This window comes from Papaver somniferum, chromosome 5, assembly GCF_003573695.1.
Source record: "Papaver somniferum cultivar HN1 chromosome 5, ASM357369v1, whole genome shotgun sequence".
Lineage (NCBI taxonomy): Eukaryota > Viridiplantae > Streptophyta > Magnoliopsida > Ranunculales > Papaveraceae > Papaver > Papaver somniferum.
Window position 1 is genome coordinate 30,728,640 of NC_039362.1, and position 20,313 is coordinate 30,748,952.

The 20,313-nt window shown below is 38.5% G+C and overlaps 1 protein-coding gene across 1 annotated transcript; it reads left to right on the top strand.

The window, feature by feature from the left end:
- The first annotated feature begins 658 nt into the window (after positions 1–658).
- On the top strand, positions 659–3,078 carry LOC113281285 (DNA repair RAD52-like protein 2, chloroplastic). Its single transcript, XM_026529995.1, has 4 exons — positions 659–1,231; positions 1,356–1,393; positions 1,855–1,946; positions 2,690–3,078. The coding sequence occupies exons 1-4, from the start codon at positions 897–899 to the stop codon at positions 2,831–2,833; spliced, it is 609 nt and encodes a 202-aa protein (XP_026385780.1). The 5' UTR covers positions 659–896; the 3' UTR covers positions 2,834–3,078.
- The last annotated feature ends 17,235 nt before the right edge of the window (positions 3,079–20,313 follow it).

Consider the following 20,313-nt stretch of genomic DNA (forward strand, 5'->3'; position numbering starts at 1 on the left):
CCTTTGAAGAGATGTTACAAAGATTATCCAAAGAAGAAGATGAAGGAAAATCAGGAATTAAGATTTTGGCTGTGAAATTGGAGTTTTAAAAGCTAATGCAATACACTCATGATCAATTGAAGGCATAGGCAGAATTAAAAAACGATGCAGTGGAGATGCAGATGAGATATAAATTTGGGATTCAAAAGAATCCCTATCATTCTCATAAGGTGAGAAAGAAAATCTTCTCCCTAGAACAGGTGAAATCGATTCTAATCTAGATCGAACTGGATTAGGAATATGTTGGAGTAAATCAGAATCAGTTAACAGTTCTGGTTCAAAGACTCGCGCCGATTCCAAGACCCGGTGAGTTTCTGAGTTACCAGAACGAAATGAATCGACAGATGACAAAGATAACATAATGTAATCTTCGGGCAAATTGCAAGAAAAAGTTTTTTTTCCTAAGTCATAATTAGACGCTTGAGGCATATCTTCATCAATGAATACAAGACCAAGAACTTTATAGGGTTTCTGATTGATTGTTACAAATTTCTTTTGGTTAATTGGATTAGAGAAACCAAACAAGAACAATTGGATTAGAGAAACCAAACAAGAAACAAGTCGTTATAAGTTTCTCGCACTCCAAGTCGGCTGAGGTAGGATTCAACTGAGACAGTAACTCCATGACTATCTAAGTAATCTTTTGGGTTCCAAGTTTGGCTTGTTTTAGCTTTAATGTACAATTTATCCTGGCGGTCATATCAACATAAGCATTTGAGAGGTTGGTAGTATTTTCAAAGTCCAACTAATCTAGGTGAGCAGCCAAACAAAACAATAAACATTGGAGTAAAAGTCTGTTCATATTTTTCTCTACCAACTCTCAATTTCACTTCTCCCTCTCTATCTGTTTTCAGAAGATGATCAATAATCAGATCATGGACTTGCAAAACACAGCAACCTTTCTATCAAAATCTTCAGCAGCCTCAGTAGTATTAGGAGTTCCATTAAAATCAGTATCATCATTATTATTTACATATTCAATTTCAGATTCTTGTTTGTTTCTAAAGAAGAATAAAAATAAAGGAATAACAACAGCAGCAGAAGCAGTACCAAATTCAAACTATGTAGTACCATTAGACAAATCATCAACATCATCATGTATTACAAGACCATTAGCTGAGATCTTAAGAGACCTCAACAAGAAAGTTCCTGACAAGATCATCAAACCTGATTCCAATTGCATCATTCCTTGGTTTATAATTCTTATCCTTCTCAATTTCCTTTTATTACATCAGATCTGAATCTTTTAACACATGAAAAATTTAGTTACAAAATTTGTATGTATTTACCAAATTGGATTGTTGTTTCCTTTTTAGGTTCCATGCTAATCGTATGTTGAGCTTCTACGCACCAGGTAAACTCCTCCTCCTCCTGGATATTACCTGCCTACCTACCTACCATGTTTATAGAATTTTGAAATTACAAATCCTGCGCGACATCGGAACAACTAGTTTTCATTTTATCTAAACAATGGTGTCGAGTTTGGTCCTTAAGGTCATATTTTGAGAGTTGAATACCGTGACAAATGTGTTTAATACCAAGATAGTACCCGTTTGATACATGTAGCTTGGATCCAATTATTTTATTTCTTTGATTTATGGGTAATGAGTTGCTGTGCTGAGTTGGGTTAAAAGGATTTGACATTTGAAGAGTTGTTGGAATAGTTATTGCAAGGATTGTTCATTAAATTAACTAATAATACAGTCAAGTATATTGGCATTGATATTCTGTGTTCTGTGGGCTTTTTGCGTTACCAGCTTGTTGTACAATTGTTATTCTGTTGATAAGCGTCTTAATCTTATATATATATATCAGGTTGGTGTGGAGAAATACGTGATGTTTTATTCTCAGAAAATGGAAATGTGACAGTGGTATATCGTGTCACAGTACGCGGATCTGATGGAGAGGTATGCCTAACCTTCCTCTGCTCTTTTCTGTATAGTTCTAGGATTATTTGCTTGTACGAATCTATGTCTCTTTTTGTCAACTTGTTTTCATTTTGATACTGCGGTTTCCATAATTTTGAAGTATGATTTGAAGGTGTAGGTCACTTTTTTGGTTACTTTAAGTGCCGTGAAGTGTGTTTATGGTTCCACCCACAGCATGTTGTTTATCATATGTTTTTATGATCCATGTGTATAACTTAAACATGAGTTATTCCTTTCAATGGATTAAAGCATCCAGTGGGCTAAAGGTGGCAATAACATAGAGTTAGGGCCAGGGGGCATAAGGCTCTGCAGGGCCATTATTCAAATTGTTCGACATATATAAATCACAGCCATACTGCCTGCTAAATAAATTTGTAAAGTCAACTGATGACAGCCTCATTGGATTGGGCTCAATCCTTGTCGTGCTGAATTTTGTTCTCTAATATTTCAGTTGTCTTCCCAGAAAAATGGAAAAACTAGGGAGATCGCAATGTTCCTTTTTACAGCATTACCAACCCTGCAATTTGGTTAGGCTATATGAAGTTTGAGCAACAATGCAGCATAAATTAAGGAAGCATACACTAAGAAACTGGATGAATGTCTATTACGTTCTTTTGTCATGATTTTCTCTCTGTCTCGACCTCATGAACTTATAGAGCTCTACTTTTTAAACTTAAAATTAAACGGACTTATAAATGTACTCTACCTGCTCACTAAAACAGGCACATCGAGAATCGTCTGGAACTGTTCCTGCCAGTGATAACATGGAGGATCCAGTTGCTGCAGCTGAGGAGTTAGCTTTTTGCAGAGCCTGTGCACGGTTTGGTCTGGGTTTATACTTGTATCATGATGACGAGACACTATAGAATAAATGAAAGGTAGCAGGGAGTTCCTTCTTGAGTAATTGACAGATCCTAATTAAGTTGAGCCTTCACTTCTTGGTTAAAACAAATGCCTGTCATGTCTCTTGGTTTCTATCTTTACTTGCATTCGGAATTATGTGTATGCATTTCTTCCAACTGTTGTAAATACTAAGATGTGTGTTGATTATCGAAAGTTGACATAGATATTTGAGAACTACAACGTAAGTGCAAGAATTTTACCTCCATTATCTAGCTCGCAGATGTTTAAAGAGATTTGATATAAAAAAAATTTGCTCTTGTAGTTTAAAAAAGACCAACCAGCAGAACTACGCAGTTATCTCCACCCCACTTATTTCCATCCTTTTTCATTTCTAACTAAACTATGTCGAATTGGGAGAAATAAGATTAGGATTGTTACTCGTAACATAATACCATGGGATTAAACCCTCTCTAAGATATGCAATCTATCAGGTCTTTTACACGGTAAAACAATACTGGTCGTTGCTCTGTTCTGTTGGTGTTATCATCCTCAAGGTTGTAGTTGCTGACTTCAAAATAAGAGAAAACTAGAGCACTAAATTCATCTGTCTTGTTGCATTGTTGATCTTGCTTCCAAAAGATCTCTCTTCTTGGTTATCGGTAGCTGAAAATTTTCTTTGGAGTTACTTTCGAATTCAGTCTCTGAGTCAAGCTTAGCCCTCCATTTGAAAGATTCCTCCGCTCCTGATTTCCACAAGTTACCGAGACTCTGGCGGAGTGTGGGAGCTCCTCTTGCTTTTCTACATTTTCCTGCACGGGGATTTAGTTAGCTCAGCTGGTCATCCCCTTCCTCAAAGGTTTCATGTGTTTCAGGAGGTCTCAGGTTCGAGTCCCTAATGGACCAATATTGCAGAATCAGAATTTGATATGGAAGGTAGAGTTAGCTTCCCCCGTTGATGACTCAATCATCCCCCTCCCTTGGTTGGCTCCTCATGAGGCTCGCTGGTAGGCTAGCATGGTATATTCATCCTCATGAGGCTCGCTGGTAGGCTTGCATGGTATATATGAAATGACGAGGGTACCGAGTACGCCATAGTCTTTTCGTATCGATCTTCAATATCAATCTGCTATAGACACACCTTGTGTAATCTTACAGAAACAACTGTCAACAGATTACTTCAACAAAATGTTAGCTTAATATATATAGTATATGTTCGAACCCGGACCAACTATGCGGTCTTATATCAAGTGGATTACAAGTGTGTTTACTTTAATTATAAAGATAAACAATATAATGCGAAAGTAAAGTAAATCACATGACAGTTTTGTTAACGAGAAAAATTGCTTGGAAAAAAACTCCCTGGAACCTAGTCCAATTTTGAATATTCTCAAGATTAAGCCGCTATACAAATTGATTATCGCAACTTCGTACACTTGAGACAAAGTAAACTACTCCTAGTGACTCAGTTCCTTCAGTATCCACGTCCTACAACCAATCTGGCATGTGCACGTGAATCCCAAGATGGAGTCCATTATCTCAAGTTACTTCACTTGCTGTGAAGACTTCTGCTCTCAACTACTTTGGATCATAACCCAAAACAGTAAAGGACTAAGTTGTCCAGTAATCACCCCACTGTGTACTTCATAAACCCGGAAATGGCCACAAATAAAATTTAGTATAAATGACCTTTTTTTTATTCAATATAAACTCATTTGGTCAAAGATCAAACCAATACACTTATTATAAAATAAGCCGTCTCAATAAAAAAGTTTTATCCAAGCAACTCTACAAGCACTGGACAGTTTGTTTGATTTTTCAACAAGTCTGATGTATATACTGCTTGTTTGAATCCCAGAGAATCAAGTGTGCACGAAGTATCACAAAGATCAGAAACCAAAAATAGAAAATCCTAAAGTCTTGAACTTCAAAGTATCACCTGCGCAAACAACCTGAGTCATATTAATGATCAATCACACACAAAGCTAACTCTTTTAACATTGGATGATCACCAGTTTTATCTTCAGATCTGGAATCACTAGATCTAAAATATTCAATCCTCAAACGAACGTGAGTGGCCTTTATATATCATAAGAGAATGAGCATAGAATAATCAAGTTTGAGAGATCAAGGACAACTATATCGTTAGTTAATCAAATCAATAATCGAAAACTAAAATAACAATACGACTTAGTTTCGCACCAACGATACTACTAAAAGCTTTTTGATCCCAATGAATACTTTAAATGAAGGCAACACTAGAGATTTCACCTAATTAGATTACTTCTCACTATCAACGAGTTGGCTTCGCACACAAACGGTTAGGCAATGTGTCAAGGAATTCGACTTGAGAATCGAGGAAAATAATTGAACATCAAGTAATAAGAGTTTAACACATGTTCAAATCACTATGTCGACATTATGCGATTATTCCAAATTCAATCTGTATACATCTTGATGTTTGTAGTTTGTACAAACCACTAGGATTACCAAACATATCGAAAATGCAAATACAGATTAAACTTCAAGCATGATCAGTTCTTGTCACAAGGGATCCGTCCTGGGATCGTCTTGGAATTGTGAGTCGATCCTGAACTCTTTTTTGACTATGTATATGATATTTATTCATACATAATCGAAAGGGTTGAACTCTTTCAGGAAGTTCAAACACACTAGATAATAACAAGTTATCGATTAGTGTAACGTCGATTCACCAAGCTATAGATAAACTATAATTCGTAACTTTATACACCAAAGTTGTATAAACAAATATTATATCTTTCCTTGATACTTTGGTCAATGAATAATGACCAAATCACCTATACTAGAAACAAGTAACAAACTATACTCCGTGAAAAAAGAAGGTACCAAGTACAATACCAAATTTTAATCTGGAAACCTGTATGGAAAAACTTGTCACAATTAGTAACGCAAATCAACAGTAAATATCCGACACATGATATGAAGACAAATTTTAACTTGGACGATCTCAGAAATCAATATCCAATTAATAACCTAGTATATACCCGAATTGTAATATAAACCAAATTCCAACAAGAACAAGTCTTGTAATCTCCCTTTCAAGATACCGATTCTCAAGAATAAGTCTTGTAGGTTTTATATAGTCTTTTAGGCTTAAAAATTCTTTAGGTTATTTTAGCATACTACTTGTGATATTTTAATATAAAAAAAAATAACACAGGACACCAGAAATTTTGTTAACGAGGAAAATTGTAAAGAAGAAAAACCCCGTGACCTAGTCCATAACTTGAGCACCGCCACTGTAATCAAGAAGCTACAGACACTAGCCTACCATTAGACTTCAGACTAGAATGTAATTGAAACTGAATCAACATACGAATAATTCATCTTCAGTTGCACTTCTTTACGTCTCTTTGATCTCGCAAGACCCTTTGGAAAAATATTCCATGGATGACGTCCTGTACAGGCCTAGAAGTTTCTTGAACATAAGTGAAGAATTTTATGACTATTCTGCCAGTTGATGAAGTCTTTCAAATTAGTAAATGAATACAGTTTCTCTATAGGAAACCTAGGTTTTTGAGGACGACTCTAGTCTACAACTAGGACACAAAACTGCTTGGATTAAATTTCTAGTATACAAGAGTCTTTTATTTATAATGATGGACGATGCTGATAAAGAAGGTTGGTGAACTAGTTTCCACACTTATGAATTGCTTTGTATTCAAGCAAGCTAAAATTCTCCACATAAATTATGCATAAAAGAATGTTAGAAGTTTACTCTTAATTTCAAAAAATATGTGTCCAACAGTAATGCACCAAGTGGTTTTCCAGAGAGCCATAGTTAAATAGTTCTGGAACCGTCAAGCATAAGTAGAGTAATTATCACAAGACCAAATCAGTTTGTGAACTCAAAGTCGTCTCGTAACTTAGGAACCTTTTGATTTAGAAAAGTTCGCGAACTTTCAAGATAGTTTATGAACATGGAAACAAAAGGTGTACATGAAACATTCAAAATCAACTAGTTGGTGGACTGTCAAAACAGTTCGTGTACCTTTAAATTAAATAATGTCCAGTATTATCTCAAAATCGACTAGTTCGCAAACTGACCAGTTTAGTTCGTGTATGCGAGTCAATTGAGATAAAAATATCAAGTCTTTATATTTAAACTTTCAAGTTCGTGTGAACTGGTAAAACAATTGTGAACTTTAAAAACCAACTTGATTTACTTCCTATCTTGCATTCTTTTTTGCAAATATTCATCATTATACTAAAGTCATACAACTTGTCTCAATAGATAGATATAATGGTAGATAATATGACTAAATATTATAGTTAGTCTTCATATACCTTTATTGATGAAGTTCCCGTTAAACGCCGTCTTTAGTCTTCAATCTTCAATCTTCAAGTCGATTATTGATTACCGATACTCAGGTATCATGCTCTAATCCTAGTCCGAGACTGACTTTAGTAGACTACGAATCAAGACATTGTGTTGATCAACTAAAATTGATAATAAGCTTCACATACCAAAACTTGTGAGTTTGACCGAGCACTGCTCTACCAATCTCCACATTTGTCAATTTAGCGACAAAACTATTAATTACCATGACTTTGAAGCAATGATATGTTCTCCTCCTTAGTATCAAATAATCTCTTTTCTTTTGCTAGATTTGAAGTTTACATTCGTTCATGTAATCTGCTCCCTCTTAGACATCGCATAGTACATCTGTAAGTCTTAGTATATTTCTACTAAATAATTCTCCCCCTTTTGTCATAAATTGACAAAGGTTTCGAATAGGGATTATAATGAACTACGCTTTAAGATAATTTCAGGACCAAAGAGCCATACCAACTTTTTTTCATGATACCTCTAAGTTTCTGCAACTTAGTACTTCATATAGGGGACGTTGTTAAAAATAATGCCCTGACCTAAAGATTTCATGGCCGTACTCCCCACAAGCATATATCATTTACGCATAAGTTCAAATTGATCTCTCCCCCATTAATGTCATCCTCAAAGAGCATGACAAAAGCGGCCATACTTTATACGAGAGAAAAGATTTTCCCTGGATATTAAAAAAATATGAATTTGTGTCAAATATTGTTCTCACTTCTCGCCAGTTATGAACTAAGAAGCTTCAAAACAACGACTTTTGTATTTGAAGGAATCCAAAAAGCATTATTCATTATGATAAAAATCACCACTAAAAATTTGCTCTTTTTAGTTAGAAAACAAAGAGAAACAAGTATAATTTTTGTGATATGATCTCGTAAAATATTCTGATCTAGCCATTGACGAACTTATAAATTAAAAAAACATACATATATTCTGTTAATTATAACAAGAGATATAAAACTTTTCTAAAAATTATCTTATGAAATTCCCTGCAATTTGAGTGTAACCATGAAGATTAAACATTGCATTTGCTTCTCAATTAGTTTACCCATCTTTTAGCCAATTACGAACAAAAAGAGTAAAGAGCATAACTTATAATACAAATATGCATGAGAATACGTTCTAATCATATATCTATGATAAAACAAAGAACCATCTCATGAAAAATAAACAATACATATGGAATAATCAATAAATATCAAGTATTACAAATATCATCATCAAAATAAAATTTAACTAAGTAATCTTCTGAAAATGAGAGGGTATCTAGTACACCCGTAAATTTTTAATCGATGTGATTGAGAACCTCTGTAGTTTTTTTAACAATTAAAAGGATACAAAACTTTTATATCGGAAAAGTAAAAGCATACACAGACAAGAATTTTATTAACGACGAAAATTGCAGAGCAGAAGAACTCCGGGACCTAGTCCAGAACTTGAGCACCACAATGTATTGAGCCTCTATAATCACTAGACTACTATCAGACTTCGAACTAAAAAGTAGTTGAGACTGAATCAAACCTACGAGCAATTGAGCTTCATTTGTGCTCCTTTATGTCTCTTGGATCTCGTAAGACCCTACGCAACATGATTCCACTAGATGACGTCCTTTATAGGCCTAAGAGTTTCTTCATTTGTCAATTTAGGTTAGATCACTACAAACATAGACTTGTTAGGTCTAAAAGTATTTGCCTGCTCTGATACCAATTGAAAACGCAGGGGGTACCAAATTACACCACAAACTTTTTCATTCGGACCTATGAGACATAACCTAATACAATTAGAAGTAAACCAACTTAACGATCCTTCGACAATATGTATATACGTGAACCGAATTCCAATAAGAGTGAATCTTGTAATCTATATTTCAAGATACGAATTCCAAGAACAAGTCTTGTAGATTCATAACAGATTTATTTAGAAAACTGTTTAGGTTGATTATCGAATCACTTGTGTTTCCTTGGTGATTCCAAAGATCAATTTCCAAATATCAATAAAGTCGTATCCAACAAACAAGGATGGATATATCTACTTTAATTGATTAACGCAACCTGTGATATTTCAATTATAAAGATAAACAATATAATGCGAAAATATGAATAAAACAGACACATAAAATTTTGTTAACGAGGAGAACTGCAAGTGCAGAAAAACCCGGGACCTAGTCCAGTTTGAACACCGCTCTATATTAAGCCGCTACAGACACTAGCCTACTACCAATTAACTTCGGACTGGAATGTAGTTGAGCCCGAACCCAGTCTCTCACTGATTCAGGCACAGCCGTGCTCCTTACGTCTCTTGAACCATGCCTGATTATACACACTTGATTCCCTTTGTTGATGTCCCACCAACTAAGAGTTTCTATAACTCAATTGGAGACTTTTTGGGTTTTGAATACACAAAACACCGATTTTGATTTCCCTTTAGATGTGAATCAAGGTTTTGGAAATCTTGTGTTTGTTTTGAGAAAAACAATTACTAGGTGTTGTATCCCTACAACAATCAACACACATAAGGGATAGAATTGGTGAAGAATCACATAATGAATCAAAGATTCAAGCCAAAAATCTGAGCACAGAGGCGCAAGCAAAGGGTTTCATTTGTATTGATTTCAGATAATGACCAATAGATGACTCTCTTACAACTTAATAGAAAATCATTGAAACCCTAATCCAACTCAACCAACGACTGACATGTGGTGATCAATCAATAGTCACACATTTAACTACATAACATCCTAAATAATTTACTGGAGCACACAACTAACTAAGAGAAAGGAATACCACATGGTTAAAGAAGGGATACAACATTTCCTACCCCTGGAAATTGTCCTTGTCCTCAAGGACAAATCTAGGATAATGGTACTTAATATTTGGGATGTCCTCCCAAGTAGCACCATCTGATGAGAAGCTGGTCCATTGGATGAGTACTTGGTGCACTAGCCTGTTACCTCTGAGCATAGTTCTTGTCTTCAACACCTTCTCTGAAAACATGATAATCTCACCATGAAGGTCAACAACAGGTAGAGTAGGAGAAGGAGTGTGCTTCATACCAATATGTTTCTTCAATTGAGAGACATGGAAAACTGGGTGTATCCTGGAGTGAGATGGAAACTGAAGTTTATAGGGTACTGTACCAATCCTTTGCAAGACTTTGAAGGGTCCATAGTATTTAGCTGACAACTTGAAGTTCTTTCTCAAGGAAACTGATGCTTGCCTGTAAGATTGGAGCTTTAGATAGACCAAATCCCCTCTGCAAATGATCTTTCAACTCTTGTGGAATCAACATAAAGTTTCATTCTATCTTGAGCTTGATGTAAAGATTCTTTAATAATGTCAAGCATAGAATCCCTTGTTTTCAATGTGCTTAAGTAAGTTTCAACATCATCCACAGAAGTAGTAGCAGTAGAGGGAAAAGCTAGATGGGGAGGTAAATAGTCATACAATGCTGGAAAGGAGACTGTTAAAGCATAGCTCGGTTGGACCCACCAAGCGTTGGTATGTCAAGTTTGGTTGTCGTACTTTAGTGAATCAAAACTCAATTAAAGAGTCGCTTGATTATGTAATAGAGACAACTTTTTATAGGTTAGGCTAGAAAGTTAGGATAATGAGACATACAAGTATTACTCGAAGACTTGAAGAATGTGAAGAAGTAACAAGCTACATCGACGACATCATCCTTCCTCTTGATATTAGTAATATTTTGACTTGAAATATTTCATTCCCAACGTATCTTTTAAGTCGTGATATATTGAAAACATAATTGCGAAGCTCTGAATGATTATACTCTAGTAGACATAGTGTTAAGGAATTACAATACGAAGTATAACACTTATCTTTTGAACTTCGTATGTAAGACATCGACATAATTGTATGAATGCTATTGTGATTATGTGTATGGGTATGGGTGATGATTTCTTCATAGGAAACAATGTTTACATTCATTTAAAGGAAGTACATTCATGAACTTGTTTTGTGAATCGAAAGGGAAATCGCTAGGCTTATTGGTATTGTTATTCATTGCATATCTTTGGATTACTAATATGTGTGATTAGTACAACCTATCATAATTTATTATGTATCTTGGTAAAACTATTCACAGTGCCTGACTTATGTATTGGTATGACTTTTATTAGTGTAACCGATTCTAAGAAATCACCTAAGATGGTATGATCGATATTTGTAATTGGTGTGACCGATCCTAGTAATTGGTGTAACCGATCCTAGTAATTGGTGTGACCGATCACAAAAGAATGTGTAGTCGATCCTTGTAATTGGTGTAAACGGTCCTAGTAATTAGTGTAACCGATCCTGGTAACTGGTGTGACCACAAGTAATACCATGAGAATATGGTAACCGGTCTTGGTAATTGATGTAACCAATTTGGGAACTGATGTAACCGGTCCCAGTAACCATATTAAGGTATAAGCGATCTTTGTATTTGGTAGAACCATAAACCCATGATTAGTGTGTTGATTTTATCAATCACATAGTTCTTAGAAATCAGATGAACCAGTTCTGAACTTGTTTGGAAGTGTGGTATAATCGGTTCCAAGATTGTAAATATGAAAGAGGATTTACAAAGAAATAAGATGTCGACATAATTTGAACATGTTCAGTAACTCTTATCTTTTATTGTTCAAAGATATTCCTTTAATAACTCAAGGAGATCCTGAACCGAAATAAATTGAGAATCTTTTAATTAAGGTTGTTAACATTATATGCTTTTAATTATCAGCAATTAAAATGCATATCTCTGGAAAATAAAAATTGGTAATGTGCATTTACTAATTGGAGATTTTCTAATAGGATTTCGGTTAATATTGGACAGAGCATTTCTAGGAATCATGAAAACCGAATTTGGAAATATATTGCACACCTTGAGAATATTTTCGGTTTTGGAAATTCCTTGGTCTATAAATACCCAAGTTTGCATTTCGAGCAAACTATCCTAAGAGCCAGCAAGATTACCTTGTTGTGTTGTTACTGGTGGAGTCGTCTATTCGGAGAGGAAAGTACCCTAATTAGGCGAAATCTCTTACAACCGCTCGTTTAAAGACTTCTGTGGGATCAAGAAGCTCTACGAGTACCATTGGTGGGAAACTAGATAATTGCAGTATTATTAGTTTTCGATTTGATTTGATTTGATTTGATTGACTAACGGTTATTTAAATTTGATTGCACCTAATTTTTTTATTCTTGAGAATCTTCTCTTCTGATATAAGATTCTCTCAAACTAGATCAAAGTGTCGACGGGATCTTTAGAACTGTTTATAGTTCTAAAGACATCTTGTGATAATCCATTGTTAACAGACTCCTTTCTCTGCGTGATTGATCACAAGAGATTCAAGTTGTGGTGTGCAGGTGTTTATTGAAGATTTAAGAAGATTTGAAATATTTCTGATTTGGGTTCATAATCTTTGGTGTGCACAAAACTCGATCGGTTGGGATCCAACTATAATCGATTTATCTTTGATAGATTTGATTGATTAGTTGCGTAGATCGACATCAGTATTTAGTATCTTGTTAGATCCTATTATTGATTGCATAATCTAAAATATGCTATTTTGGTAGTTGTTGGATAGATTGATCTAAACCCGACAAAGGAGTTTATTGGATTAAACAGAAGAGCCTTTGTCTAACTCATATCACTGAGATTGAATAGAGTTGTTACCGAACAGGTTTGTTGTTCCTTTAATGTTTGGAATACGAAACAAAGGAATTGTTCCAGTGCGTGCACTTATTCAAAATCTTATTGTGTCATTTATTTTTGTTTTCCGCAATTATAATTGTTGTTATTATAATTTAAAGTAAATTAAACAAACGTTAACTCTGTATTACTTGATAGTGATCCTATAGAGTTTGGTTAAGTCCGAATCTATTATCAAGAAATCACACTTTGATTGTTGTTGTTTATGGGTGAAAACTATATCTGCTGGTTTTGGTAATTTGGGGTGTGTGGATGAGAAATGAATCTAAACCCTAAACAAATGCACTGCACGGGAGTTCTTGTGATTCGAGAAATCAATCTGTACAACTCCGTCCTAAGCCAATAAATGGCCATTCCAGACTTACTTCGGTCACAAAGTGAAGGAGATGGGGTTGATCTTAGGGAGGGAAGCGAAAAAGGTGTTGAGATTGTGAAGGTGTTGGCTGTGTATGACTTGTATCAGAAAGTTGAACTGGCTTGCAGAATGTAAGATATCAGTTCTGGTGTTTGGATACGGTTGTATCAACACTTGGTTTCTGTTGTCATGTTCTGTCTTGGAAATAGGGAGGAGAACCTATTTATACAAGTCACTGAGCCTAACCCACGTCTCTCATGGGAAATGGAGAAATTGGAGTGATGGAGTAGTGGAGTTGCGTGTGTTAGTGTCACACGATCAGTCTTGCCCACTTCTCCCATCATCACTAACCATCCATGTATTCCTGACACGTTCTTGTGATGGCGCGTTGTGCGCTGCATGCTGTAAACCGCCAGACCAATACCCAAGTAAGTATCCCCCAGTTTGTGACATGTTTGATGTATCGAATGTGTGGATCGTGGGACCCACAAAAAGTAGCATGTGATGCTAGATTAAATAACTAAGTTATTTAGGAAGTCGATACTTGTGAAGTATCATGTGTATTTTATGCAGGTAATGCATCGAATATATTCAGCATGTGTGAAGCATCGCTGTTTTAAGGCTTAACGGAGTAAGTCGCGGATTAAGCATCTTAAAATAGCATCACGTACAACCATCTTCGAGTGATCGTTTGGAGGCTGTACAGGTAAGTCCTGACTTGGCCGATTACTTTGTGTGGAAGAGTGGTGGACGGTGATCATGGTGATGCCTCACTGGTTGCCTAACTCCTGTCTTAGGCTGTCCGTCCAAGCTTGTGAAGTTGGAAGGACGAGATGGCTTGCGACCCACATCTGCGACCGTCGGATTAGGGTTTAGGAGGTGCTCGAACACCAACCTTTAGCTTGGTCGAATTCAAGCATGGGATACGTTTTTGGTAGGGACGATTGGGCATGCATGTAGACGACATGCTGGTGTAGGTGTTTGTACCTAACTGTCCCATGGATATGCGATCTAAGCCACTCAATTTTTCTGGCAAAGAGGAGCGGCTGAGATTGATTTGCGAAAGAAATCCCATGCCGCAAAGGAATTGAAGACCGCACGTCGTGCCTACTTCGGGCGCGCGTTTCGAGACGATCAACCATGGTTGGTCCTGGCCGATCAGTCAGGCGTTCAGTCGGCAGGACAGTGTACACGTATGTACCTTACTGTCACGTGAAGATGTGATCTAAGCCACTCAATTTGTCCGACAAAGTTGAGTGGTCGAGAACGATTTGCAGTTGAAAAGCGTGGCCATGCCTAGTTTGGGCGCACGAATCGAGACGACCAACCATAGTTGGTCTTGACCTATTAGTCATGTATGTAGGCGGGCCCACGGTGATTGTGTTGACATGTTATGGGCCCTTTGAATCTACATCTACACCCTCCATCTATGCCTGCGAAGATGGATGATCGAGACTGATTTGCGACACATGTGATGTGTCGCAAATCCTAATTAGGGTTTCACGTCCACGCTGCTTTGGCTCGACGAATTGGCAAGCCACGCTTCTTTTTTGGGGAGGCCGACCATGTGGGGCCCATGTTGGGCCGGTGGTGAACGCGCCAATACCTTCCTGGTGGCTATGGGTCCGATCTAAGCCATCCAATCATGCCGGTGAAATTGGATGGTCGTGATCAATTTGGGACCTTTAGTGGAATTTCCTGCGACCCTCAATTCTTCCCGCTGACACAACTTCGGACAATCGTATATTGCAATCTGGTCAGGTTAAGGAAGAGTCGGTCATTCAGGTAGGAAGAAGGTTCGCCGGTGTACACCATGGCGCTTGTTCGACCGGCTTTGGGCTGAACCACGCCGTCCAACCACGCCGGTGAAGTTGGACGGACGTGATGAACTTGAGACTGCCATAGGCGGCCTTTGTTTGTACGATTCCTCCAAGCTGCTCCATACCAGTCTGGACATCCAACTTCAGGCTGGTGTTCGGTGATAGTTTGGGAGGCATGGTAGGTATTCGACTGACCAGCGCATAGGTGGGCATGCTGGTGGTCATTAATGTAGTAGCCTGCTCCTGCTGAGGATCGTCTAGGCTGGTTAAATCGTGCGGCTGACTTGTGTGGCCGTGATTGTTTCTGAGACTGATATGGACAGTCCAGATTCAAATATGTTTAATCGAGCTAGTATAACACACCGAGAGATGTAGCCTGTACGAGTATTTCGTGCATACCTCATTATCAACGTTTGGAGATTCATGTTACTCTGCTGAGAGCAACACTCAGTCGTCATGTCGCACTAATAATGAGAGTTCAGCGGAACAGGAAATACAAGGCTAGTCATGTATTAATTGATAACGCTATAAATTCACATGGTATAAGAGATTGTTGCTACATGCTCCAACCTGGATGAATTAGCGAAGTTAATAAGTATTCATCATTTTATTAGTGGCTTTATCCTTTGCATGATCGCATAATTTTGGCTTTTACAATTTTAGCCTCAAATTAAAATCCACCATCAACATTAAGTCCCCTGCCTAGCATATAATGGTTACACTATTGTGGGGTAGGCATGAGATGGTGACATACCTATGTGAGAAAGACAAGATAAAGGAAGCTTACCCGGAAGGACTTTGACCGACCGCTAGCAATTGTCCATGTGATCGTGCCGTGCAAGTATGGAATTTTTGGGTGGGACCGGTTTCCTTCCTTGGGCATCTGAATCAAAAGAGGAATCCAATCAAAATAGGAATCCTTGTTTTATTGGGATTCTTCCAATTGTTTGCTTATAAAATGGACCGACCCATTTTCTAAATGGCAGCTCCCGTCCATGACTCCTACCGCCGCTCCGCTGACGTTGTCGCCGTTGCTGCTGCCGGAGTTGCTGTCGTCGTCGGACTTTGCCGCTGCCATCGCACACGTACAAGGTAGGTACTTCGTCCGTTCTCCCTTGTTCTCACGTTTTTTTTTTTTTTTTGCAAACTCTAATTTCTTAGGTAAACTCTTTTTGCAAGATATATCATGATTAGTTAGCAAAATCGTCGATATTGCCAGGATTGCTTAGTAAAACAAGCCGCGAATCCATGAACATGTTGTTTTTGCTTCCTTTTCATTGTTGCATACAAAACCTAGCTTTTAGGTTATAGCTTGCAAAACCCTTGGCTTGAATTTCGTAGACACGACTTCCATGAATAAAGAAAACCGTGTTATAATACGTGAGAATGAATGCGAGCCTCACCATATATGCTCGGTTGAACGTGAGTCGCACTATGTACGCCTGATTGAACATTGACCATATACCAGTTTCGTAACCTCGATCGGTCTTGCTTTCTGACGTGGCCCAATACCAGACTTGTGACCTTGATCGGTCTTGTACCGGCTTGACGTGACCCAACACCAGATTTGTGACTTTGATGACCAATACCGGCTTGACGTGACCCAACACAAGCCTATTGTCATGATATCAGTCTTGCTTGCGTGGCCCAATACCAGCCTTGCTTGTATGATTGTCCCAGCCTTGTGTACTCCAACGTGAATGTGTGTTCTGTCGTGTGTGACTACACATCCCATGCGTTTTCATGCAAGTACTGACTCCCCTGTCTTTTATTGTAGAATGAAAAAAATGGCTCCTGTTAAGATGTCTTCTGGGGATAATGATGATGCCAAGTCAGGGAGTGTTTACAGCTTCAAGATATGCCAAACATAGATGATGAGTTGTTCACTGTGTCTTTTCCGAACATTAGAAAGCATCCTTCTCACAAGATAGTCATGCTCTCTGGTTCAGAAAATATGGAAGTTGATCCATCCTCTTCTTCAGCACTTGTGATGAGATTCTATCTTCGGAGAAATGAGTATCCACCTTCACCTATTGACTTCAAGATTTTTCATACCCCGCTGGGTCCTTATGAGGGATGGATGAGACGCATGCTGAATAATAAGAGTATTAAGGCTAATTTGATCAAAGCGCAAATTCTTGATGCGGTCATGACATCCGCCACTCTTCAAGTTAAGAAAGGTGTTGCAGGCTTGATCACTTTCATTTCTCGGTGGCGTACCTCTACTCATACATCCATATGTAGATGGGGAGAGATGACCATTACTCTGGAAAGCGTAGCTGCATTGATGAACCTTCCTGTCGCTGGAAGCTTCTTCTATAAACTTTCTGATGCAGAACGTCGTGATTATAATGCTATACTTCGAAAGGCGGGAGAATTCGATGATCTGGAGAAGGAGAAGAAAGACACGAAATACTTTTACACTTGGTGGGTGTCGGAGTGGTCTCCTGCAGACCCGAAACCCGGTCAGGAGTTGGAAGACGAGCTCAGCGTGATTTCATTCCTGTCTCTTTGGTTGTACAGAGACATATTCGACGACGGTTCTGGAAGGAAGACTATAAGAGGTGACCTTGTTATGTTTGCTATAAGGCTTGCAAAAGGTGAGATCCTTCCCCTTGGTGCCTTGTTTCTTGGATCATTGTATTCTCATCTGGACGCCTTAGCGACGGATATGCATGCTTCCAATGAGTATAAGAAGGTGGAGTCGCATATCCACATCGCTTTTCTTCAGGCGTTTTTGTGGGAACATTTCAAAAGCTATGCTCCTGTTGCTGCAACTTTACTCAACAATTTGTATGGTGGTTCGAGAATACTTCATTGGCAGAAAAGACGTCCCAGGGCCGGTGTGAAGCTCGTGGATATCTTCAACAATGTGAAATCCATAGATTTCCGTCAATGGGGACCGATCCACCCTTCCATTGTTCAACCAAAGACTTTTTCTACTGTTCCTGATGTTGTGTTGCGTACTGATGCCGAAACTGCGAGTCTTGGGAAACTTATTTACTTGCGAAGCTGCATTCCGGGATATATCCCATCTTTATTTGACGAAGCATTCACCGTGACTCCGTACAATATTGACAGGGCTGCCCGACAAATGGGATTTGACCAGGGTGTTCCATTTCTTCATCCGTTGGAGGCTCCAAAAGAACTTTTCCCGGACATTCTTAATGCTAATATATTTTCGTCAGTGCAGAGTCTTCCTTTCTGGCCTATCGGAAGAAACCCAACAGTAACCGACAGGTATAAGGAATTTTGGATGGAGCAATTGTTAACCTTTCAGAAATTCTCGGAGGAGGTTGTGACAGATTCCCGCGGCGAACCATCTTCTGACGTTTTGAAAGAGCATTTTCGGTTGAAACCACTCCCAGGTAAACGAACCAGAGCTGACGACTGCAGTCCCCAAGAAGGAGTGAGGTCTAAGAAGCATGCATGTGGTTCGGTGATCCTCAATTCCTCCAATATGCAGGTATTTAAATTTCTTTCTGTTTGATCCCTTGGTTTCGTTCTTCCTGAGCAACTTTCACTAAAGGTAATCCTTTGTTGGCGATCAGGGAATCCCGAAAGAAAATGCTTTCGCAAGACTGGCTCGTAGTCATAACGAGAGGTCTGGCGATACTGGTCTTCATGAGAAGTCTGGCGATTTTGGTCTTCATGAGAAGTCTGGCGATGTTGGTCTTCATGAGAAGTCTGGCGATCCTTTTAAGGAGAGGTCTGGTGATACTGATCCTCTTTAAGATAATGATGAAGATAGTGCAATCTTGACTGAACGGAGTGCCTCCCCAAGTGGTAACCTTAGTAAGCTTGTAGGCGAGGTCGTGACGGAAATCAGCATTCAGAGTGAAGTGGACATCCGGAGGAATGCAGGAGAGGCAACATCTGCTAATGCTGAGGCGGCTCCCCTTAAAGATCTTCCTGAGCAGGTTCCAATTGATAAGGAAATCATGGTAACTTCTTCTGAAAGGCCTCTTGCAGCTGCAAGGTTCCTGATGAAGTATTGGAAAGGCAACCTGTTGTTCCTGGGGCTATCTTCGATCCTCCCTTTGATACCCCTCATGCAGGTCATGTGTTGGTTGGGGGATTCAGTGTGACGGCTCAGTTCGAGGAGTTATACACGGTGATATGGAAGAAGTACGACCACATTGCTACCACTATGAAGACCAAAAGTCGCCTTGCATTGGTCAATCGCGTCCAAGAAGCTTTATTCTCCATTCACGGGATGAGCGTCACGACCGGTCGCAGTGTTTATGAGGAGGTGATTGAAGACTGGAAGTGCCATTGGGACGTGTTTGTGCAGTACGACTTCAACGCTCCTTGGTTCTTCAAAGGGTTCTCTGAAATACAGGATCTTCATAAATTACAAGACGAATCTCCTTCTGCAGACTGTATTGCTCGCCAGGAAGAAGAGGTTGAAAAGTTGTCTAAGAAGTTGAAGCTAAAACAGGCCGCACTCCAAAGGATGAAAGCTGTTCTTGCTCAGAAGGATGAGTTACTGCTGAAGGAATTTCCTTGAAGGATTCGTGCCGCCTACTTGTGTTCTTTCTTTAGATGCTTTTTTGAGTGATTGTGAGGATTTCCTTTCACAATTTTATTTCGGGTTTTGAACTAATAGGTGGTTGAATTTTGAACTGGTTTATTTTTTGAGATAGTTTTATGAATGATTTTTCCGAAAGAGTTTATTCTAAAATGGAATTTGCATCTTGGTTATGAATGATTGCATATGTCATATGAAATTGCAAATATCGTGTGAAAAAGGAAACATGAAGGGAAACAAGCATGGTGTTTGATCATTGAATTTCTTTCTCCACGTGTGGGATGCCAAGTACCCAGTAAATTCTAAAACAATCTTTCTTGTAGAATAGTTTAATAGAACTTACTTGCTCTTTGGAACCTCATTTGCATGAAACTGAATCTTCCTGAGTAATCTCTTCAAGGAAGTCGTACGCATTAATTTCTAGAGAGGGAAGGCAACTCTTTTGAATTAAGCTTCTCCTGAATAATGCGCTTCAAGGCGTTGCATTCACTGGTAGGGTGATGAAGGAATTGATGATAGTGGCAATATATCGGATCTATCACTTCTTGATCAGTCGGTTGACGCCATACATGAGGCAGTTGTACCTCTCCGTCTCGCACCCATGCCTCCAACATCTCCAAGATCTTCTTCATTGGTAACGGGTAACGAGGATACTTTGATTCCAGCTTTTCTTGCGTTAGCGGACGTTGCGACGTCTCTCTGTGGATTTGATG